At 34.2% G+C, this 16,772-nt stretch overlaps 5 protein-coding genes across 5 annotated transcripts in view; 2 read left to right on the top strand and 3 right to left on the bottom strand.

Annotated features, from left to right (window-relative positions):
* LOC139821589 (protein apterous-like) overlaps window positions 1–412 on the bottom strand; it is an 85,179-nt gene extending 84,767 nt beyond the window's left edge. The window contains exon 1 of the mRNA XM_071792757.1: window positions 27–412. The gene's annotated coding sequence lies outside the window, so the exon portion shown is untranslated. The remainder of the gene's footprint in view (window positions 1–26) is intronic.
* A 484-nt stretch (window positions 413–896) lies between these two features.
* Window positions 897–3,780, top strand: Oxa1l (OXA1L mitochondrial inner membrane protein). The gene is made up of 8 exons (XM_071792758.1): window positions 897–1,093; window positions 1,440–1,728; window positions 1,993–2,169; window positions 2,258–2,401; window positions 2,495–2,580; window positions 2,661–2,927; window positions 3,102–3,264; window positions 3,518–3,780. Exons 1-8 carry the CDS (start codon window positions 1,028–1,030, stop codon window positions 3,676–3,678), a joined length of 1,353 nt encoding a protein of 450 aa, XP_071648859.1. The 5' UTR covers window positions 897–1,027; the 3' UTR covers window positions 3,679–3,780.
* A 161-nt stretch (window positions 3,781–3,941) lies between these two features.
* On the bottom strand, window positions 3,942–7,949 carry LOC139821587 (transcription initiation factor TFIID subunit 6). Its single transcript, XM_071792751.1, has 9 exons — window positions 7,753–7,949; window positions 7,230–7,456; window positions 6,655–6,973; window positions 6,091–6,494; window positions 5,809–6,012; window positions 5,483–5,665; window positions 4,833–5,049; window positions 4,330–4,715; window positions 3,942–4,152 (listed from the first exon to the last, which is right to left on the bottom strand). The coding sequence occupies exons 2-9, from the start codon at window positions 7,377–7,379 to the stop codon at window positions 4,057–4,059; spliced, it is 1,959 nt and encodes a 652-aa protein (XP_071648852.1). The 5' UTR covers window positions 7,380–7,456; window positions 7,753–7,949; the 3' UTR covers window positions 3,942–4,056.
* Window positions 7,950–8,352: 403 nt separating this feature from the next.
* On the top strand, window positions 8,353–16,278 carry LOC139821786 (armadillo repeat-containing protein 3-like). Its single transcript, XM_071793112.1, has 5 exons — window positions 8,353–8,529; window positions 8,680–8,945; window positions 14,633–14,954; window positions 15,027–15,767; window positions 15,851–16,278. Exons 1-4 carry the CDS (start codon window positions 8,512–8,514, stop codon window positions 15,285–15,287), a joined length of 867 nt encoding a protein of 288 aa, XP_071649213.1. The 5' UTR covers window positions 8,353–8,511; the 3' UTR covers window positions 15,288–15,767; window positions 15,851–16,278.
* Window positions 9,358–13,585, bottom strand: LOC139821783 (uncharacterized). Its single transcript, XM_071793101.1, has 5 exons — window positions 13,331–13,585; window positions 10,997–12,391; window positions 10,047–10,275; window positions 9,898–9,965; window positions 9,358–9,780 (listed from the first exon to the last, which is right to left on the bottom strand). Exons 2-5 carry the CDS (start codon window positions 12,363–12,365, stop codon window positions 9,695–9,697), a joined length of 1,752 nt encoding a protein of 583 aa, XP_071649202.1. The 5' UTR covers window positions 12,366–12,391; window positions 13,331–13,585; the 3' UTR covers window positions 9,358–9,694.
* Window positions 16,279–16,772: the final 494 nt, after the last annotated feature.

The following is a 16,772-nucleotide window of genomic DNA, read 5'->3' as shown; positions in this document are numbered from 1 at the left end:
TAATAATTTAATAATAAACCACTAACCCATAATTGCTCCGCAGTCGCGCCCGATGCCTCCCCAGATCTTTTTCCTCTTCACCAATCTGCACAATTCGCCGAATTGACGAAAAAGTAACCGCAAGGTCCAGTTTACACACTCATCGCGATGCACTTCAAACGAGTTCAAATTTGTGCAAAACGCACATATTATTGACACACATAAACAATTGCAGATACGTTGTACGCGCGGGATGACGCGGAATCGTCAATACCCTCTTAAAGGCCCGGGCACATAGAAAAACTTAAGCAGTAAGGAAATCAACAGTTTGGTTTCGCTATACGTTGTCTATATAAAGTTCTTGACTGTGATTGGCCGCTTTGCTTGCCTGCATGGCATGAATTTATGCGCGTATCGAAGCGCGTATACCGTATAGATGTATTTTCCAATAAGCACCTAAATTCATATGTTAGAATTAATGACGAAACTACGATTATTAATTGGAGATTAATTCAAAAATTTGAATTAATCGCCGATTAGAAATTTCTAACTGCATGATTTGTCAACTCTAATTTTTTTTATATATGTTAAACAATAAAAAATTAATAAATCCAATATTAAAACAAAACAGTATACATTCGCTCTTTAATTGTAAATGAACTTTTTTCACTTTTTTCATGTCTTTCCCTCATTTTTTCTTCAATGCACTTAATTTGGACCGATCGCATATATTTTATAATGTGTCCATTTCTATTACCAATGTAGATTAATTTTAATCTCGGTTTAATTTTCTATGTAATTTTCAGAGAAATGGACGTGCAGAAATAAGTTCAAGTAGTATATAGCTATACACTATACATGTGTAATCTATACATACACATTAGTACATTATATACGTATGTATATACATATATATCCACACACATAACTGCGGAGTTCGGAGTTTGTGGTCCATGCTGAATTTCGTCCCAGCTCCCACGTATATGAGAAGTTCTCATATACATAAATTAGCTAAGAATCACAACGACATTAATTGAAAGACGCAGAAATGTTGATGCGGGCGTCCACAATCGTTCGCCGGCAAGCGCTACTAAAATCAAACGTGATTTCGCAGGTAAATCACATTTAGCGGCTTTTTAGAGGTTAGGTTATTACCTGGTGACGAAAAATATAAGACAAGTCCATGTCCTAGAAAAAGAAAGACAAGTCACCAATGGGTGTCCAAATGATACAAATCCTGAAAAAAAATGCGCGTGCATATTAACATTTGTACTAAGTCCATTCATTTTATTTTATTGACATCCAAATATAGTATTATAGGGTTTATAAAACATTTTTACATTTCTGTTTCTTTCTTCATGATTCTTTATTTTTTCTGTATAAGAGTTTTATTTGGAAGATATAGCTGCTTATTTTTCAAAATACTTTTTTACTCAAGGAAGCATATCTTCTTTTTTTAGGAAATTGTTGCATATAGACATATTCATGTAGTCGCTCAAGGAAAAAAGATTCTTAGAAGCAATATTTTACTGGATCTACAGAGGAATTACAGAATTACAGGGATCTCTTTGATCCGTTATGCTAGTACAGACGAAACACCACTGCAAAGCAGCCTACATGCTAGCACAGACACAACACCACCGCAAAGCAGTCCACATGCTAGCACAGATGAAACGCCACTGCAAAGCAGTCCATATGCTAGCACAAATGAAACGCCACTGCCAAGCAGTCCATATGATGAAATACCAGGTTTATATAGAAACATTTTCTAAAACTAATATTTCTTAGATTTTTGATGGATACGTTACTGTAATAAATATCGAGAAAAAGGTATCTAGTTGCTGTAATAAATAAATTACTACTTAGAATTATTAATTATATATTAATTGGCATATCTAAGTAAACATACTTGCTTTCATTCTTAAAATTTTATATTATTGTAATTACAATATGAAAAACAAAAATTAAAACTATATTTCACGTTGTTAATCTGTAATCTGTTTATGTATGTAGATCCACCCACACCCATACAGGAATTGATGGAAAATATTGTTAAATTGCATCCGAATGGAGAACCAACGTTTCAGAGTCTAGGACTAGGTGGTTGGACTCCATCAGGGCTTGTACAGCAATTCTTGGAATTTATGCACATAAGTTTAGATATGCCTTGGTGGTTGACGATTGTCACAGGTACTCTTTCCTTTATCGCAAGATTTAGTATTGTTTCAATAAAAGTTCTAGTATGGTTATTAGCACAAATCCAATCCCTTTGCTTCAGCTACTGTTTGTGCAAGGGTTCTCATATTTCCCCTGGTGATAAGGGCGCAAAGGAATATGATTCAACTTACAAATCACATGCCAGTAGTACAAGACATGCATATGAAATTGACGGAAGCCAGAAAATCCGGGGACCATATGGAAAGTATGTTAGAAGGGTTTGCCATCGACGAAAACTGCGTTCGTCAAACTCGCTATAATTAATAGAAAGTATAATAATCCGTTCTGTTCCAAACAGGTGCACGGATTGCGACAGAAATGATGCATTACATGAAGAAGAACAACGTTAGTCTTGCAAGGAACATTATGGCGCCGTTAATCCAGGTGTGTAATCCCACGCTTTCATAGACGCGCATAAAAGGATGACGTAAAATAATTTCCTAATTATAATCCCAATGTTTCAGGCGCCAGTGTTCATCTCCTTCTTTTTTGCGCTGAAAAAGATGGCAAATTTGCCTGTGGAGAGCTTGAAAGATGGCGGCTTTTTGTGGCTAAAGGATCTCACGGTATATGATCCTTATTACATAATGCCGATAGTTACCAGCCTGACAATGTTTATCACGATCGAGCTCGGCTCGGATGGCGCTAACATACACGCGATGGGCATGTTCCGATATGTCTTGCGAGCTGTGCCATTCGTTGCGTTGCCTTTCATGATATACTTTCCTGGTGTAAGTATAATATCGATATTGCTTTTATGAGAAGAATGAATGTGACGACACTTATATATCATAGAATATTTAAGTTAAACAATAACTATATATATATATATATATATAATTTCATTTTAAATACATGCTTTTCTTTTTTTTAAATTTCTTTATCGCATTTCTCCACATTTATAGACTGTTGTAACATATTGGGTGACAGCGAATCTCGTATCTCTGTTACAAACTGGTGTTCTAAAGATCCCACGTGTAAGAAAAGCTCTCAATATACCTGTTCTAATAAAGCGCAATGCTACAGCAGCCAAGAGCAAAAAAGGTTTCGTCCAAGAAGTCAAAGAATGTAAGTAATGCCTTTATACATATATGTATATATGTGTGTATATGTATGTACATACATATATATAATACAGTATTATATAGTGTTGTATCAAGATATATCACATGTGTTGGAGAATCAATGTTTTGCGAAAATTTGTTAATATATAACGCATATACTAATAATTTAATTGCACAAATGCAAATAATATAAAAAAAATATTACATATCCATTTTACAAAAGTATAATACAAATATCTGAATTAATTTTGTTTCAGCTTGGACAAACATGAAGATAACGAAGCAATTATCTGATAGAGAACGAGCAGATACAGTACAGTTTAATAGCGCTGGTAAGGGTCCTGTAATAAAAACATTTAAATATGATCCGACGAAGCAAAAGCAATCGGCAACAGTCCTTACAAAAAGTAGAAACTAATTGAATTTATGGTTAAAATGTATATTTGGTTACACAACGTGCAACACAATAAACTAATTTGTAATTATAACTGTAATAAAGTAAATCTTATTTAATATAAAAGTCTATTTTTAATAATATAAATTGCTAAACATAATGAATCTTCTATTTTCCCTAATAAAAAAATGTTATACATCGTATAAAAATACTATATAATCAATAGATAAAAAATTCACAGTTGGATAAATAAAAGACAGAAAATTTATACATATAAAACTCCAATATTTTCGTAAAAGTTTATTTTTGTTTAGAAATATTTTCTCTTATTCTAAAGAATGTATTAAATGTATAAGGAAGGTTCTGGAAGTTCTATTTTCGTCTCTTATCACTTATATACTTTCACTGAAACGGCTGTTCCTCTTCTGGACTGAGTGATCTTTCGACACTCTGCTGTGTAGCAAAGACACTTTGTGTTTTTGTCGTAAGATTTGCTTGCTAAAAAAAATGAAGTTTTTAATGTACTAGACATCACAGACGCGCGCTACGCGCACGCTATTTAACTTTAATATTTCACTGTTACTATTATAGAAGAGGATTTTATCAAGTATCTCTATAATTCTTTAAAACCAAAATATGTGCATGATTCTAATGAATAAATTTAAGAGATTATACCTGCGTCACTGGTGTATTAGTGTGGCTACTGGCGGGCATACACACTACGACTAATTTCGGTGTAGAACTCTGTACATGTGTCTTCTGTTGGGCGACATTAGTCTGCGTCAATTTAATTTGTTGCTGTTGCTGTTGTTGTTGCTGCTGCTGCTGCTGCTGTGGTTGCTGCGGTTGCTGTGGTTGTTGTGTTTGGGTCGGTGTCTGCTGTTGCTGCTGAATTGCATTGGTATTGATAGTGGTATTTATATTGGAGATAGTAGGTGTTTGTGAGCGCGATTGCAAGATAACAAATTTCTGTCCACTGGTGGCGGAAGTTCCGGTAGCAGTTCTGCTTGCGCCAAGCATAAATGTGCGACCGGGTTGCTGACCTGGACTCGAACTGGTTACTATAACATAACATGCAATTATTCATAACACATATCACATCACATATGTGTTATGAATAATACACATATCACATATGTATCACATGTCACATGCATCATCAATGACGATTCACTCACCTGTCTGCACGAGTGTTTTTCCTGTGCAATTAGAACCTTGTTGCTGATTCGTGGTGAGTGCTGTAGTTGTAGCTGTGGTTGTTAGAGCAGCCGGTTGTGTGCGAGCTTTTACGACTGCCATGCACAATGCGTGTCCTATATATCCATAATCCTGTTTGTACTCCTCCGTATAGTCTGGTGGCGATCGTATTGTTTTCAAGACTGGAGCAACTGATTTCTAGATACATTTTTCACAAATCTTTAGTATGCATAATTAAGAGAAACAGCATTGAATATAAATTAATATTATTAAAAGATATTAGATACACTAATCTTCCACGGAAATAGAAGAGCTACATATATATTAAAACGATTTGATTCTTATACAGGAAGATATAAAAAATAATAAATTAACTTTTTAAAAACTCGTAGAGAATTTTTTCTGAAATTAAAAGAATGTATACTCTTAGCTATATACGAAAACGGTCGACTCAGCGATTCCGAATTCGATTTCAATTCTCATTCCACACGTATATACCACAATTTTATATCAAGTTGATTAAAGAGTTGAAGTTATGCAGATTAAAAAGTACAAGATGAATAATAATCCGGTTCGAGAACATATCCGTATTTCATTATACACGTCAAATAACTTTTAAAATTAGTTTTACCACAATTAGAGTTTTGATATGTCCTGCTCCATTTTTATCCACACTGGATAGCCCTTGACCCTCGATGTACGGTTCGATACGCTCAGATATAGATTTAATTTTAGGGATAACCAGAGCTTTGATCACTTCTGGTCCTAATTCACAGAGCCCTTCGATCGCCCCATATAAAGATGCCAATGGTGTCTACAAGAAATAAGAATGTTGTACAATAGGTACTTTAGTATTTGAGTTAGAGATTGATCTGATAGTAAAATTAATCTGTGCTATTCTGAAATTATTTCTTCTCGTATTTTGGTACTTTTCCATATTATTCATGTAGTTGTTACCTGATTATTCTTCGCCAATGCTTGACTAAACATACGGGTGACTCGAGTTTGCACGTTATTCGTGGAGGTGTTAAAATTTTTACATATTTGCGCCATCAGTCGGGAAGCAAAATCGCGTAATGCCCAATGATTGTCCACCTCCGGTCTCATGCACAATTGTCGAGAAACTATACAGGTCGCAACTGACGGTATCAATTCGTGGAGCTAAGCATTGAAATATTTTATTACATCAAAATGAAAATAACATCAAATTTATCAATACATTAAAAAAATTGATCTTACATATTTCTCCAAGTAAAGGCTCGGGTTATCGAGTAGGGCTTTAACCATCCGCATGAGGTAAATGAGCAGCGCGAGGTGATTCTGTACTACGTTGACCCGCACACCTTCGGCGATAAAGGTGCACATACGCGCCAACATCTCGTGTAGACCTGGATCCGCCGAGAGCGACTGAAGAGCCTCGGCTCTACGAGCTTCGTCGGACCCAACGCATGCCTCGGTTATCTCTTTGTAATATAATTGCTGTTCCACACTGAGCTCGTGTGTCGCGAGCTGTTTTACATGAACGGTCTCAACATTCCGTAGCTTCTGACTTTTGCCACCGCCGCCTGGTTTACCAACGCCGATGTTCTGATTCTTGCTGGAGAGCTTAGTCGTCGGATCAACACTCTCTAGTTTCTGGGCATCTATTAAAAATTAACAGTGATTGAAAATTAAGAGTACTTGCAAAATGTTTCCGAATTCTTTGAAATATTTTCTTAAACTTTTCTTTAATATTAGAAATTACAAAGGAAAACTTCACATATAATTGCATCCTATAGAAATCCCAAGGAATCAGATAAAAACCTTTTGATACTGGCGGTGGATTTTCCGGTATGGTAGGTTGTACTCCATCAATACACAACCAATGGGCTCGTAATGTAATTTCCAGAGGTAGCTTCGGCCACGACTGTCCGCCAGCCGTAGCTACAACCTCATTAAGATCGATTTCTTTCTCCTCGACAAAGTGCAATTCCCTACCACCACCTGATGCAAAGCGGAATGGTATGTAATCCTTGGCGAAAAATCCATACGTCGGCTCAATGTTCTTAATCTTCAGCGCATGATCTATGTCATGTGCAGTCATTCGTTGACGTTTTCCATGTCTCATGAATTTTGCAGCATCCTGTAAGAAACATATTATTATAACCATTTCATAACAATATACATAATTTATAACATACTATTATAACATATTTTTTATACAGTCAATAAAAAAATAAAAAAGGATACATGCAATATTACATATATTTTGGTATTTTACATGTTGTCACATAAAATAATCCATGAAAAATAAAGTAATAGAGAAATTTTCTTTGATAAATTTGAAATTAATCTTCCTACAATAAAAACTCAACATACAATAGAATTTATTTACTAACCTGAATAATTTCTTTTAGCCTGTAACTGACATCCTCTGCAAGATCCTTTGCAGCATCATCTGGAAAGTTGCCAACGCCAATACTCTCCGCTATCACTTTGATAGACTCTTGAGACAAGGTTGTCCCGTACATAGATTCATTTTCGCTCATCTTGAAATTATTTTGTGAATATCAGTAGATAAAGCTTGATTTCACAAATAAGCTTACTGCTTAACTTTCACAGCTTCCTACAAATAAATACAACGCAATATTATATCACTGCAATACATTAATATTTACCGCTAAGAAAATATTGACGCAATAATAACATAAACATAAATAATATCTGCCTGTTTGGATATCAATAAATAAGATACAAAATTCTTGTATGGTATACTTTGTTTATGAATGAACGTTACGGACAATGTACATACATGCTACCTTAAAAAGATACAAATTATTTACTAAACAGTACTGTAAATGAAAAATGCTATAAATTTTCAAACACGATTAAGAACACAAGTCATAATGATGCAAAGATTACCTCACATCTGCAAATGCCCTTTGAAACAAAATACAGCAAATCTTTGATGATTAAAATTACAGGAACAGTATTATTTTCAATTTGTTTCTCTGACATAGTGAACACTTTTTTTACAATTATTATGAGGTTATATCAGGTTACATTGCACCGCATCACCAATTCCGACTAAAAAATCGCGTCATAACTACTCACAGCGTCACAGCCAGCGAGTCACAAAGCCGCTATGACAATGGGTCTGTTCGCGTTGCTTGCACTTTTTGCACTCAGCATCTTCGCTTTCTCTCTCTCCAACGGCCGAATATATATATTTATCTCATTTCAAGTGCAAAAATGTTTGGGGATTTCAAGCAATGCGAACAAGCCTATTACACGCGTTGCAAGCTGTACGTTGAGCGTGCTGATTGGTCGTTAGATAAGAATCCCCAGTATTACCAATAGCAAAATGTATCTCCCACAAAAGTCTCTAGAAAACCTAGTCTCTTATTGGACGCCGGAATTCCGAAAATTGCTTTGGCTGCATTCCGATATATATTCGCTGTCAATAATATTTTACGTCACGTATACTATAGATTTTCAATATTGACAGTACTAAATGTTGTTGCTGGCAGACACGTCGATTTCAAAGAAAGCTCAAAATGTGAGGAAAAATAGTAAAATTTGACTGAATATTTTCTTATATCGGATAATTATTTTTATTAAGCTATTTTAATCAGCTATAATATATTGTCAGCAGAATTATATAATTTATAAAATGTCATAATGCAGCCACGCGATAAGGTAAATCAAGTTAATTTTTTTATGGTTTGGATTCAAAGAGCGAAATAAAATGCAATTGTGCAATGTTCTTATTGTATGTACAAGCAAGACCCAAAAAAATCACATAAAAAATCATTTTGTTGCAATATCTCATAATATTTATGTAAAAAGAATAATGAACAAGCTGAAGAAGCTGAAAGAGGAGCACTGCCGCTTTTTAAATATATCCCATTCCGTTCATCTATATCTGAAGCTAAAGATGCGGAAACAGCGGTATCGTTGTTACAATCTGAAGACAAATCTACTTTATTGGCAGCCGTAGAGGCTCTGTCAAAGTACGCTGGTAAATCGAAAGACAATGTAAAAACACTTCTTCATCTCGGAGTCGTAAATAACGTTCTTCCTATTATCGAGCATGAAGATATATTTATTCAAAGGTTTGTTCAGCAATCGAAGCCAAGGTAAATGTTCCTATTTGTGACCATGTAAGATTCTCACATAAGTTAATAAAAGATCAATTAGACAGTTAGGCAGAGGAAAGTACTCTCTAGAGTGATTCAAACCGAGAAAAAATTATACCAAACTCAAAATTAATCATTTTTGTGTAGAAAAACTTGTTTTACTCGAGTTTTAAAAGAGAAATTGCAGACTATGTAAATGTTACGGCGCATTATTGACCACCTAATTTAATTTTGGCCCTATTATTAGTGATCGGTGCATCAGATCAAATGTATCATTTAAAGTGACCGACAGATTAATTTTCGATCTTGATGAAGTAAATTAAAGTTAATTTGGCTTTTCTCGCTACTTAGAGAATGAAATTGGGAAAGAATGCAATATCAATAATGAAAAGAGTTGTTAAGCTATACTTTTACATAAATAATTTATTTGTAGTACTCAAATAAAAAATAAAAAAATATCTTACATTCGTAGTAATTTTAAGTAGAGTAGGTACCAGAGGTAATCTTTTATTTCTTGGAAAACAATTAAAGTATTATGCACATTATTTCCTATGTCCATTTCTCCTGCTCGATTTATAATTTTTTTAATGGTTTTTTCAGCTTGTTGCAACGCTTTTTGTTTTTTCCTTTCCTATGCTTCTTGTTTTTTCTCCTCAGCCGTTTCTTGACGTTTTTTTCCTCTCTTTGACCGCAATTTGACATTAGCTCTTCTCCATTTCTTTCACTCAGTGATATTCTTCACAAGCCACTGAAGGTACTTCAACTTTTGGAGCAAAAATATGGGGCCAAAATGTAGTCTTTTTGTAAACATCTGGAATAACAGAAGGAACGTTCAAGTAATGTGAGAGATAATAGAGATTAGACAATTCATATTCAACTTTTTAATGAAATATCACTCAACATGTATGTAATTGTACCTTGTACCTACCATTGTCATTGATGATATCAGACACTGAAACTAGTTGCATATCTCCAGTGGTATTAGCATTGGATGCTCTGAAAAAGTAGAACAATTTTATTTTATTGATTGAGTGTAACAACTAAAAATAATAGTGCTGAAAAGTTTATAAAATTTACTCGTTCATTGTCATATCCTCATCAGTGTTGAGTTGTGAGGGTTCTGCAGGGATTATTTCGTCTTTCACCACGATCTGCGCAAAATCATTTGGTTTGATATCAATCGAGTCATCTGCAAACTGAAGGCTGGGGTACTCTTGAGAGAGTGATTCGTCCGTCAAGTTGTTCTCAGGATTCTTTAGCGGCAAAATGTTTTCCTCTCCTTCTATGCCTTGATACACTGAATTACCTAGTAGTCGATAAAATGCAACATCAAAACTAGAATTTGAGGCACAAGTGACATGACTAGTATTGGGGTCAAGACTCTGATTTGAGTTACTCATGACAAGAATTATTTAATCGCTAGAATTAGAATCTTTGGCATTTGGAACACTGGAATTACCTCTTTGAAAACCAATTTAAAATACAAATAAAAAAATTAATTTATTTCAAAATCAAATCAGACAGACAACACGCGATTGAGTCAATTTTCACCTCATCGAATCAAGTCATTATGGTGGATTCATAACTGCCTAATTGATTCTTTTTTAAGGCTTAATTTAATTAAGTCTTGAAAAAAGAAGAAGCTGACCAGTCAAATTCAATTAGATTGGATGAACATTGACCAATAATTCATTTGTGTCATCAATGACAATTTTATCTCAAATTCACGAATAATCATAATCATCCCTGGAAGTGTGTGTATATATGGAAGGGTAAAAACCAGAGTAGTGTAAGTCAAATTTTTTTAAATATGTCTCGTGTGCATAGATGCAATCTGTACAATACATATATAAATTTGTATCTATGCACACGAGAAAATATTTTAAAAAATTTGACTTACACCACTGGTTTTTACCCCTCTATATATATATATATATATATATATATATATATATATATATACATATATATATATATATATATATATCTTTTTTTTCAAATGTTTTTATTTTCTTATCTTTATTTACCTGATAATTTCAAAATCTTCTGCCAGTAAAAAAAAAGGCCAAGGTTTTTAACGTTGCCGCTATAGGTTCCAGTTTCATTAGCACGTCTAAATTCGCCCAATAAATTTTCATCGATGGTACTCTCAAAAAACAATAAATGATTTTCCGCTGTCACTGGAGTCATAGATTTTTTTTTCGTTTTTTGCGGCAGTTGATTGTATTGGAGTGCATCGGCTGAAAAAGGAAAAAGGCCACATTTCCTGAAACCATCGCTCATCACCTTTGGAAGTTTTACGCGTTCAATAGCGATTTTGAGGAGCGGGCCAAAATCTTCTCTTCGTAAATTTCTGTGGTTTTGCACTCGCCAGTCATTTATGCAGTCTCTCCAGCTCGATTCAAGCGACGTCCTAAACAGAGCAACGTCAAGCGGCTGAATCAGGTGTGTTGCGTTCGGTAACAATGCTCTAAGCTCTATTTGATGATTCATACAAAACTCGACAACCGGTAACGTCATGTGTGAAGAATGTCCATCGACATACAGAATAACCGGTCTCTCGATGTTCTGTGCTGTCAACCACGGCTCAAAGATGTTGCTTATATATTTATAGAAAGTTTCGGCTGTCATCCATCCGTTTTCCGACTTTCCAATACCCCAATCAGTTGGTACACTTTGCGATACGCTGTAAGGAATTCTTTCATACGGAAAAACTATCATTGGGGAAATCAATGCGTCCGTAGCGTTCGTCATGAATAGCACCGTCAAGAATTCCTTCTCACGATTTTGCGTTAAGTTATGAACTGCCTTATCTCTTTTTTTGACTAGCTTAACATGGTTATTTTTCGGAGAAAGACAGAAAGCGTACTCATCGCAATTAAATACCCGGGATCCATCGATGTTTATTAGCTGCTTCTCAACTAAATGCTGCTTGACTTCTTTGAACCAACCGTGCAGAATATCTTCTGTCAGTTCTGTCACTGACGCTCGACTTTTAGGTAAGGTTTGAGGTGCACTAATAGAAATCTCTGGATGCCGACGTAAAAACCCTTCGTACCAATGACGCCCTGGTCGTCCATCAGTAAACGGTGTTTCTCGATCCAATTGTTTGATTAAATAAGTAACGCTATGAATCAGTTGAGTTTTTGTGACTGGGAAGCCTCGTTGACTGAGATAAAGCATCCAGCGCGCTATTTTTGCCTCTTCCTCAGTAGATAATATAGTTGGAGGACCTGGTTTCCGTCCAATTGGCCGATTTCCTTTCACTTTTGACATTAGCGTTGATTTAGGAATACCACTCGATTTGCTAGTACTATTTATTGACTGTCCAGAACGAATATCAGCGAGTGCTTTTATGAGTTCTTCGTCTGACCATTTTTTTCTGAGTTTACCCATTGTTTATGCTGAATTGAAACTTCAATCTACAAATCAGAATTCAAAATCTCGTGAATATAAGTATCTATTAAAATTCGGAGATAGGAAAAAAACATTCTCGTTTCCACGCAAAATAATAAAAAATGTTTTCAAAACAGACTTTTCGTGTACTTATAGTGATCTCGTTTTTGCTCTATAATCGGATTATTACATTAGTTGTTTTATAATTAGGGATGAATGGTCAAGTGACCTCGTTAGAATAAAATATTTTATTGTATTTGATAAATAAAGAAATCACTCAATAATTGAATAAGTATGTAAGTAATTTGAAGCCGTGGCCACAAATCGATACAAAACACGATGTCCCAGTTAGGGTTAGTGCGTTTCACTTATTAACGCCCGCAACGTTCGCATCATTTGTCCTTATTTGAAATTTGACAAACAACAAGGATAAAATGATTCTAAGGCCGGTAGGGACCGTATTCTCGAGCCTGCCCTAATGATTTTCGTATGCGACTTTTTATTTGAAAAGCATTGAATTTCGCATGCGAGTTACATGAAAGCGATTCGATAATAAGGCTCCAGATCTTATATATAAGATCTGACTATGAATACCGGCCTTAAAATCATTTCATCCTTGTTGTCAAATGTTAAATAAGGACGATGCTCACGAGCGTTGCGGGAGTTTGCGGGCGTTAAGTGGAACGCACGTTTAGTGACTCGACCTAACCGGCCTAACCCCAAATGATAGCGTGGTCGCGATAGTTTTCCCTCGAGAGTACATCGAATATTTTTACGTTTACTCGTACAAATACAACTCACACCCGTCTAGAAGCGTATGGAGATGAGTATTAATTATAATTTTTTTTTCTAAAGCAGTGAAATTTACTGTTATGACTAATTTTCTTGAGCCAGTCACAAATGGAAACATGCGTGTTTTGTTGTACCATTTTGTAACGTTCGCCTATATACTTAAAACTACCAACCTTTTTCAGAATCCGCGAATAGCACAACGCTCCTTAATTGTTCACTGATAGTCTTGCGCAAAATTGTTCTCCAACACTTGTTTTTGACAACGTAACAAAACTGTGACTGTGCCGTGATAAACTACTAACGTGACGGTAAACAATAAACATGCGCTCGATCTGCCACCAAAGAGAAGGACGAGATTAGTCATGCCCGCTTTTTAGCTGTTACCGAATCCTGTAGGTAATGTGTACGATTTTGTGGTTCTCTTCCGTGCTATGCCCACGAGATTTTTCGATTCTCTTCCCATTTGGAAAAAAAAAAAAATTGTGAACCTAACGGAAGAGAACCAAAAAATCGTGCACATTACCTATACAGGATTCGGTAACAGCCAAAACGCGCGGGCATGACCACTCTCATCCTCCTCTCTGCTGCCGCTGATGGTGCACGCCGATTGACGCCGATGGAACACGAGCCCCTTATTTCACATTTTTATAAGTATATAGTGCAACTTCCCTCCCCAAAAAAATGTTGAAATAAAAAGTTGAAATTCTTATAAGAATTTAAGATTTATAGTGATCTTGGTTATATGAAACAATCTATATCGTCTTATAAGAATTCCAATTTTTTATTTCAACATTTTTTTTTATTACACTATATAATATGACTTCATTCAAGCAAGTTTTTTTCAAGCAAGTATTTATATATATATTTTTCAAGTAAGTTAATTTAACGCAATATAATCTCATTTCAAAATTTCCACGTTAAAACTAAAGATATTTTCAAATTAATTAAGATTTACATTCTTTTTTCTGTGTAGTCAAATATCACTGAAACCATATATCAAACCGTGGCTTATAGATAATCGCAAAACATGATAAATATATCCTTTTCGAAGATCAATTACTTAGTTAAAACTTCTGACTAGTTTAATAAAAGTCCGCGAGTGCTCACAAAGGGTCATGCTCACAAATATAGGGACATTTACCTTATAACATAAAAATTAATACTAAAACTAATACTCAAACTCTAATATTAAGTTTATATAGTTAATATTAAACTTAATACCTGTTAAAATGACTTTCTTTTCGAGCGATAATATATAAATAGGATCGTATATATTCAACACCCCAAAAACTATGGAAAACGGTTAACTTCTTTCTTATTTATTTATTTTTTTTTTTTTAGTGTATTTAGTGTATTTAGTGTATTTTTTTTAGTGTAATAGAGTTAATGTAAAACTATAAAAGCTTAACATAAAAGCTAATTTAACTTTCTCAATATATCTGATGTAACTAATATTCATGCATACTGCAATACAGATTTGCTGGGAAACTATTGACAGAATTGATGGCAGTGCCAGACATGACGAGTTATTTGATCGAATTCGATTGTATAGGGTATTTTGCAAAGCTATTAATGAGCGAGAAAGATACCTTCATGCAAGAATATATTTCTGCGATGCTCGCGAAGCTATCCGAAGATCCATATGGGAATGCTCTTCTAGCAAACTATTGCTCGAACGTGAAGTTTCTTTTTGAAGGATTACAATCGCCGGATCCAGATGTAAAGAAGCATAATCTCGAGATTCTGCATAATTTAATGCAGGATCCCGTAGCTGCGCGTAAAATTTCGAAAAGCGAGGTTCGTTGTATGTACAATAATGCTGTACGAAAAGTTTGAGATCGCTCAATTCACAATTTTCATTGTCTTTAGAAATTTAGTTTTCCTTTGTTGTATCAACACTTCGAGTCACCGTATCCAGAGATTCAACACCTTGCGTTAGACGTAGTTGCCGATATGATCGGTAGAAAGAAAGATGAAGATATACAATCTTTATTTTACGAAACAAACGGAGTTGAAGCGCTACTAGATTTTTTTAAAGTAAAAGATATTTTGTACGGAACAACTATAATAATATACATTTTAAGCTTATTCAACTTTAATATTAATACTAACAATTGTTATCTAGAATGATGAGTGGAATGATTTGCACATTAAAGCTTTAGAAATATTATGTTTTGCTGCCGAGAATCCAGTTATCGTGGATGAACTTATTGACAGCGAAAGTATCTTACAAATATTAAATTACATAAAACATTCAGAAAATCCAAGAGTTTTTGCAAAAGCGCTCCAAGTCGCTGTACATATCGCAAATACCTCCAAAGGAAGAAAAGTAATTTTGTAAAATGAAAAACATGTGCACATAGAAGACAATGCATTTCTTTGAAAATTAATAAAATATTACATTAAACTGATATTGTACTCGATTTATAATTACTGTTTTAAAATAGGTTTTACATTCCTACAAGATTGTTGAATGTTTAATAGACGCTTTACAACAATCAATGCAATCTGACATTGCGGAAGTTACTTGTTATGGAATTGCGGAAATGGTGCTACTTAGACCCGCTGCAAGAGAACTCGCGAGCATGGAGGCTGTCAAAACTATTTTAGGTTACATAAATAAATAACATATAAATAAGGATTTTTTACACGTAAAGAAAAAAGTTGGAAAAAATGATATAATACTATTTCAGGCTTATTGAGAAAAGAGGACTTGCAGTGGTCCGCAAGACACGCCGCAAGTTTCGCGATCAAACGGTTATTGATGAGCGATATTAAAAATTGCAGTGTCTTTTTAAGTATTAATGGACCAGTAATTATATTTTGTAAATTTGTTTTCTTTAAATATTTATTTAGAGTAGCTTCTAAATTGAGTAGAGTGGAGATATTTTATGCAAAATATCTCTAGAATACGCGCAAATTTTCGACTATCTGAGGTAACATATGTGCGTTAAATTTGGTAAATGTATAAATAATAATGACTTCGTTCTTTAAGGATTATCTGTGGCAATTGTTAAAACCCTCGATAGAACAAGTTCCTGTAGAAACTTGTATTGTTGCTCTTGAAGCTCTGCTTGCTATAGCACGTCTTCTAACTTTCAGAGATACCTTGATTAATTTTGACACTATTGATACAATTTGTTCTCTTTTAGAGGTAAAAAATAAATAGCATCTTATTTTCTTGTAATATTTTTTAAACACATTGAATTGCCGCGCTGATTTCGACTTGTCGTTTAAAGCTCAATTAAAGATTATATTTTTGACAATACTCTGATGAAACAAATTATTGTTATGTATTTTCGAACTCTTTAAAAACTTTTCATATTTTTGAAGAAATTTGAAAACAATATTAGACTTACAATTAGTCATATGTTTTAATTTGTTTGTCATATGTTTTAATCATATGTTTAAGTATCTTTTAGTGTATAATAAACGCGAATTTTGAGACAAATATGTAACATGTACATACATGTAACTGTTCAAATGCAATTGGTTACAATTATATGTATGTCATTGTTACAGCATCGATCATTGATGATAACATTCAATCATAACATTCAAGGTGTTTACAGAAAAATATCAAATTTCAAAATCCATATACAGTTATACAGTATT

This window comes from Temnothorax longispinosus, chromosome 11, assembly GCF_030848805.1.
Source record: "Temnothorax longispinosus isolate EJ_2023e chromosome 11, Tlon_JGU_v1, whole genome shotgun sequence".
NCBI classification, from domain to species: Eukaryota; Metazoa; Arthropoda; class Insecta; order Hymenoptera; family Formicidae; genus Temnothorax; species Temnothorax longispinosus.
This window is presented reverse-complemented; position numbering and strand designations above follow the sequence as displayed.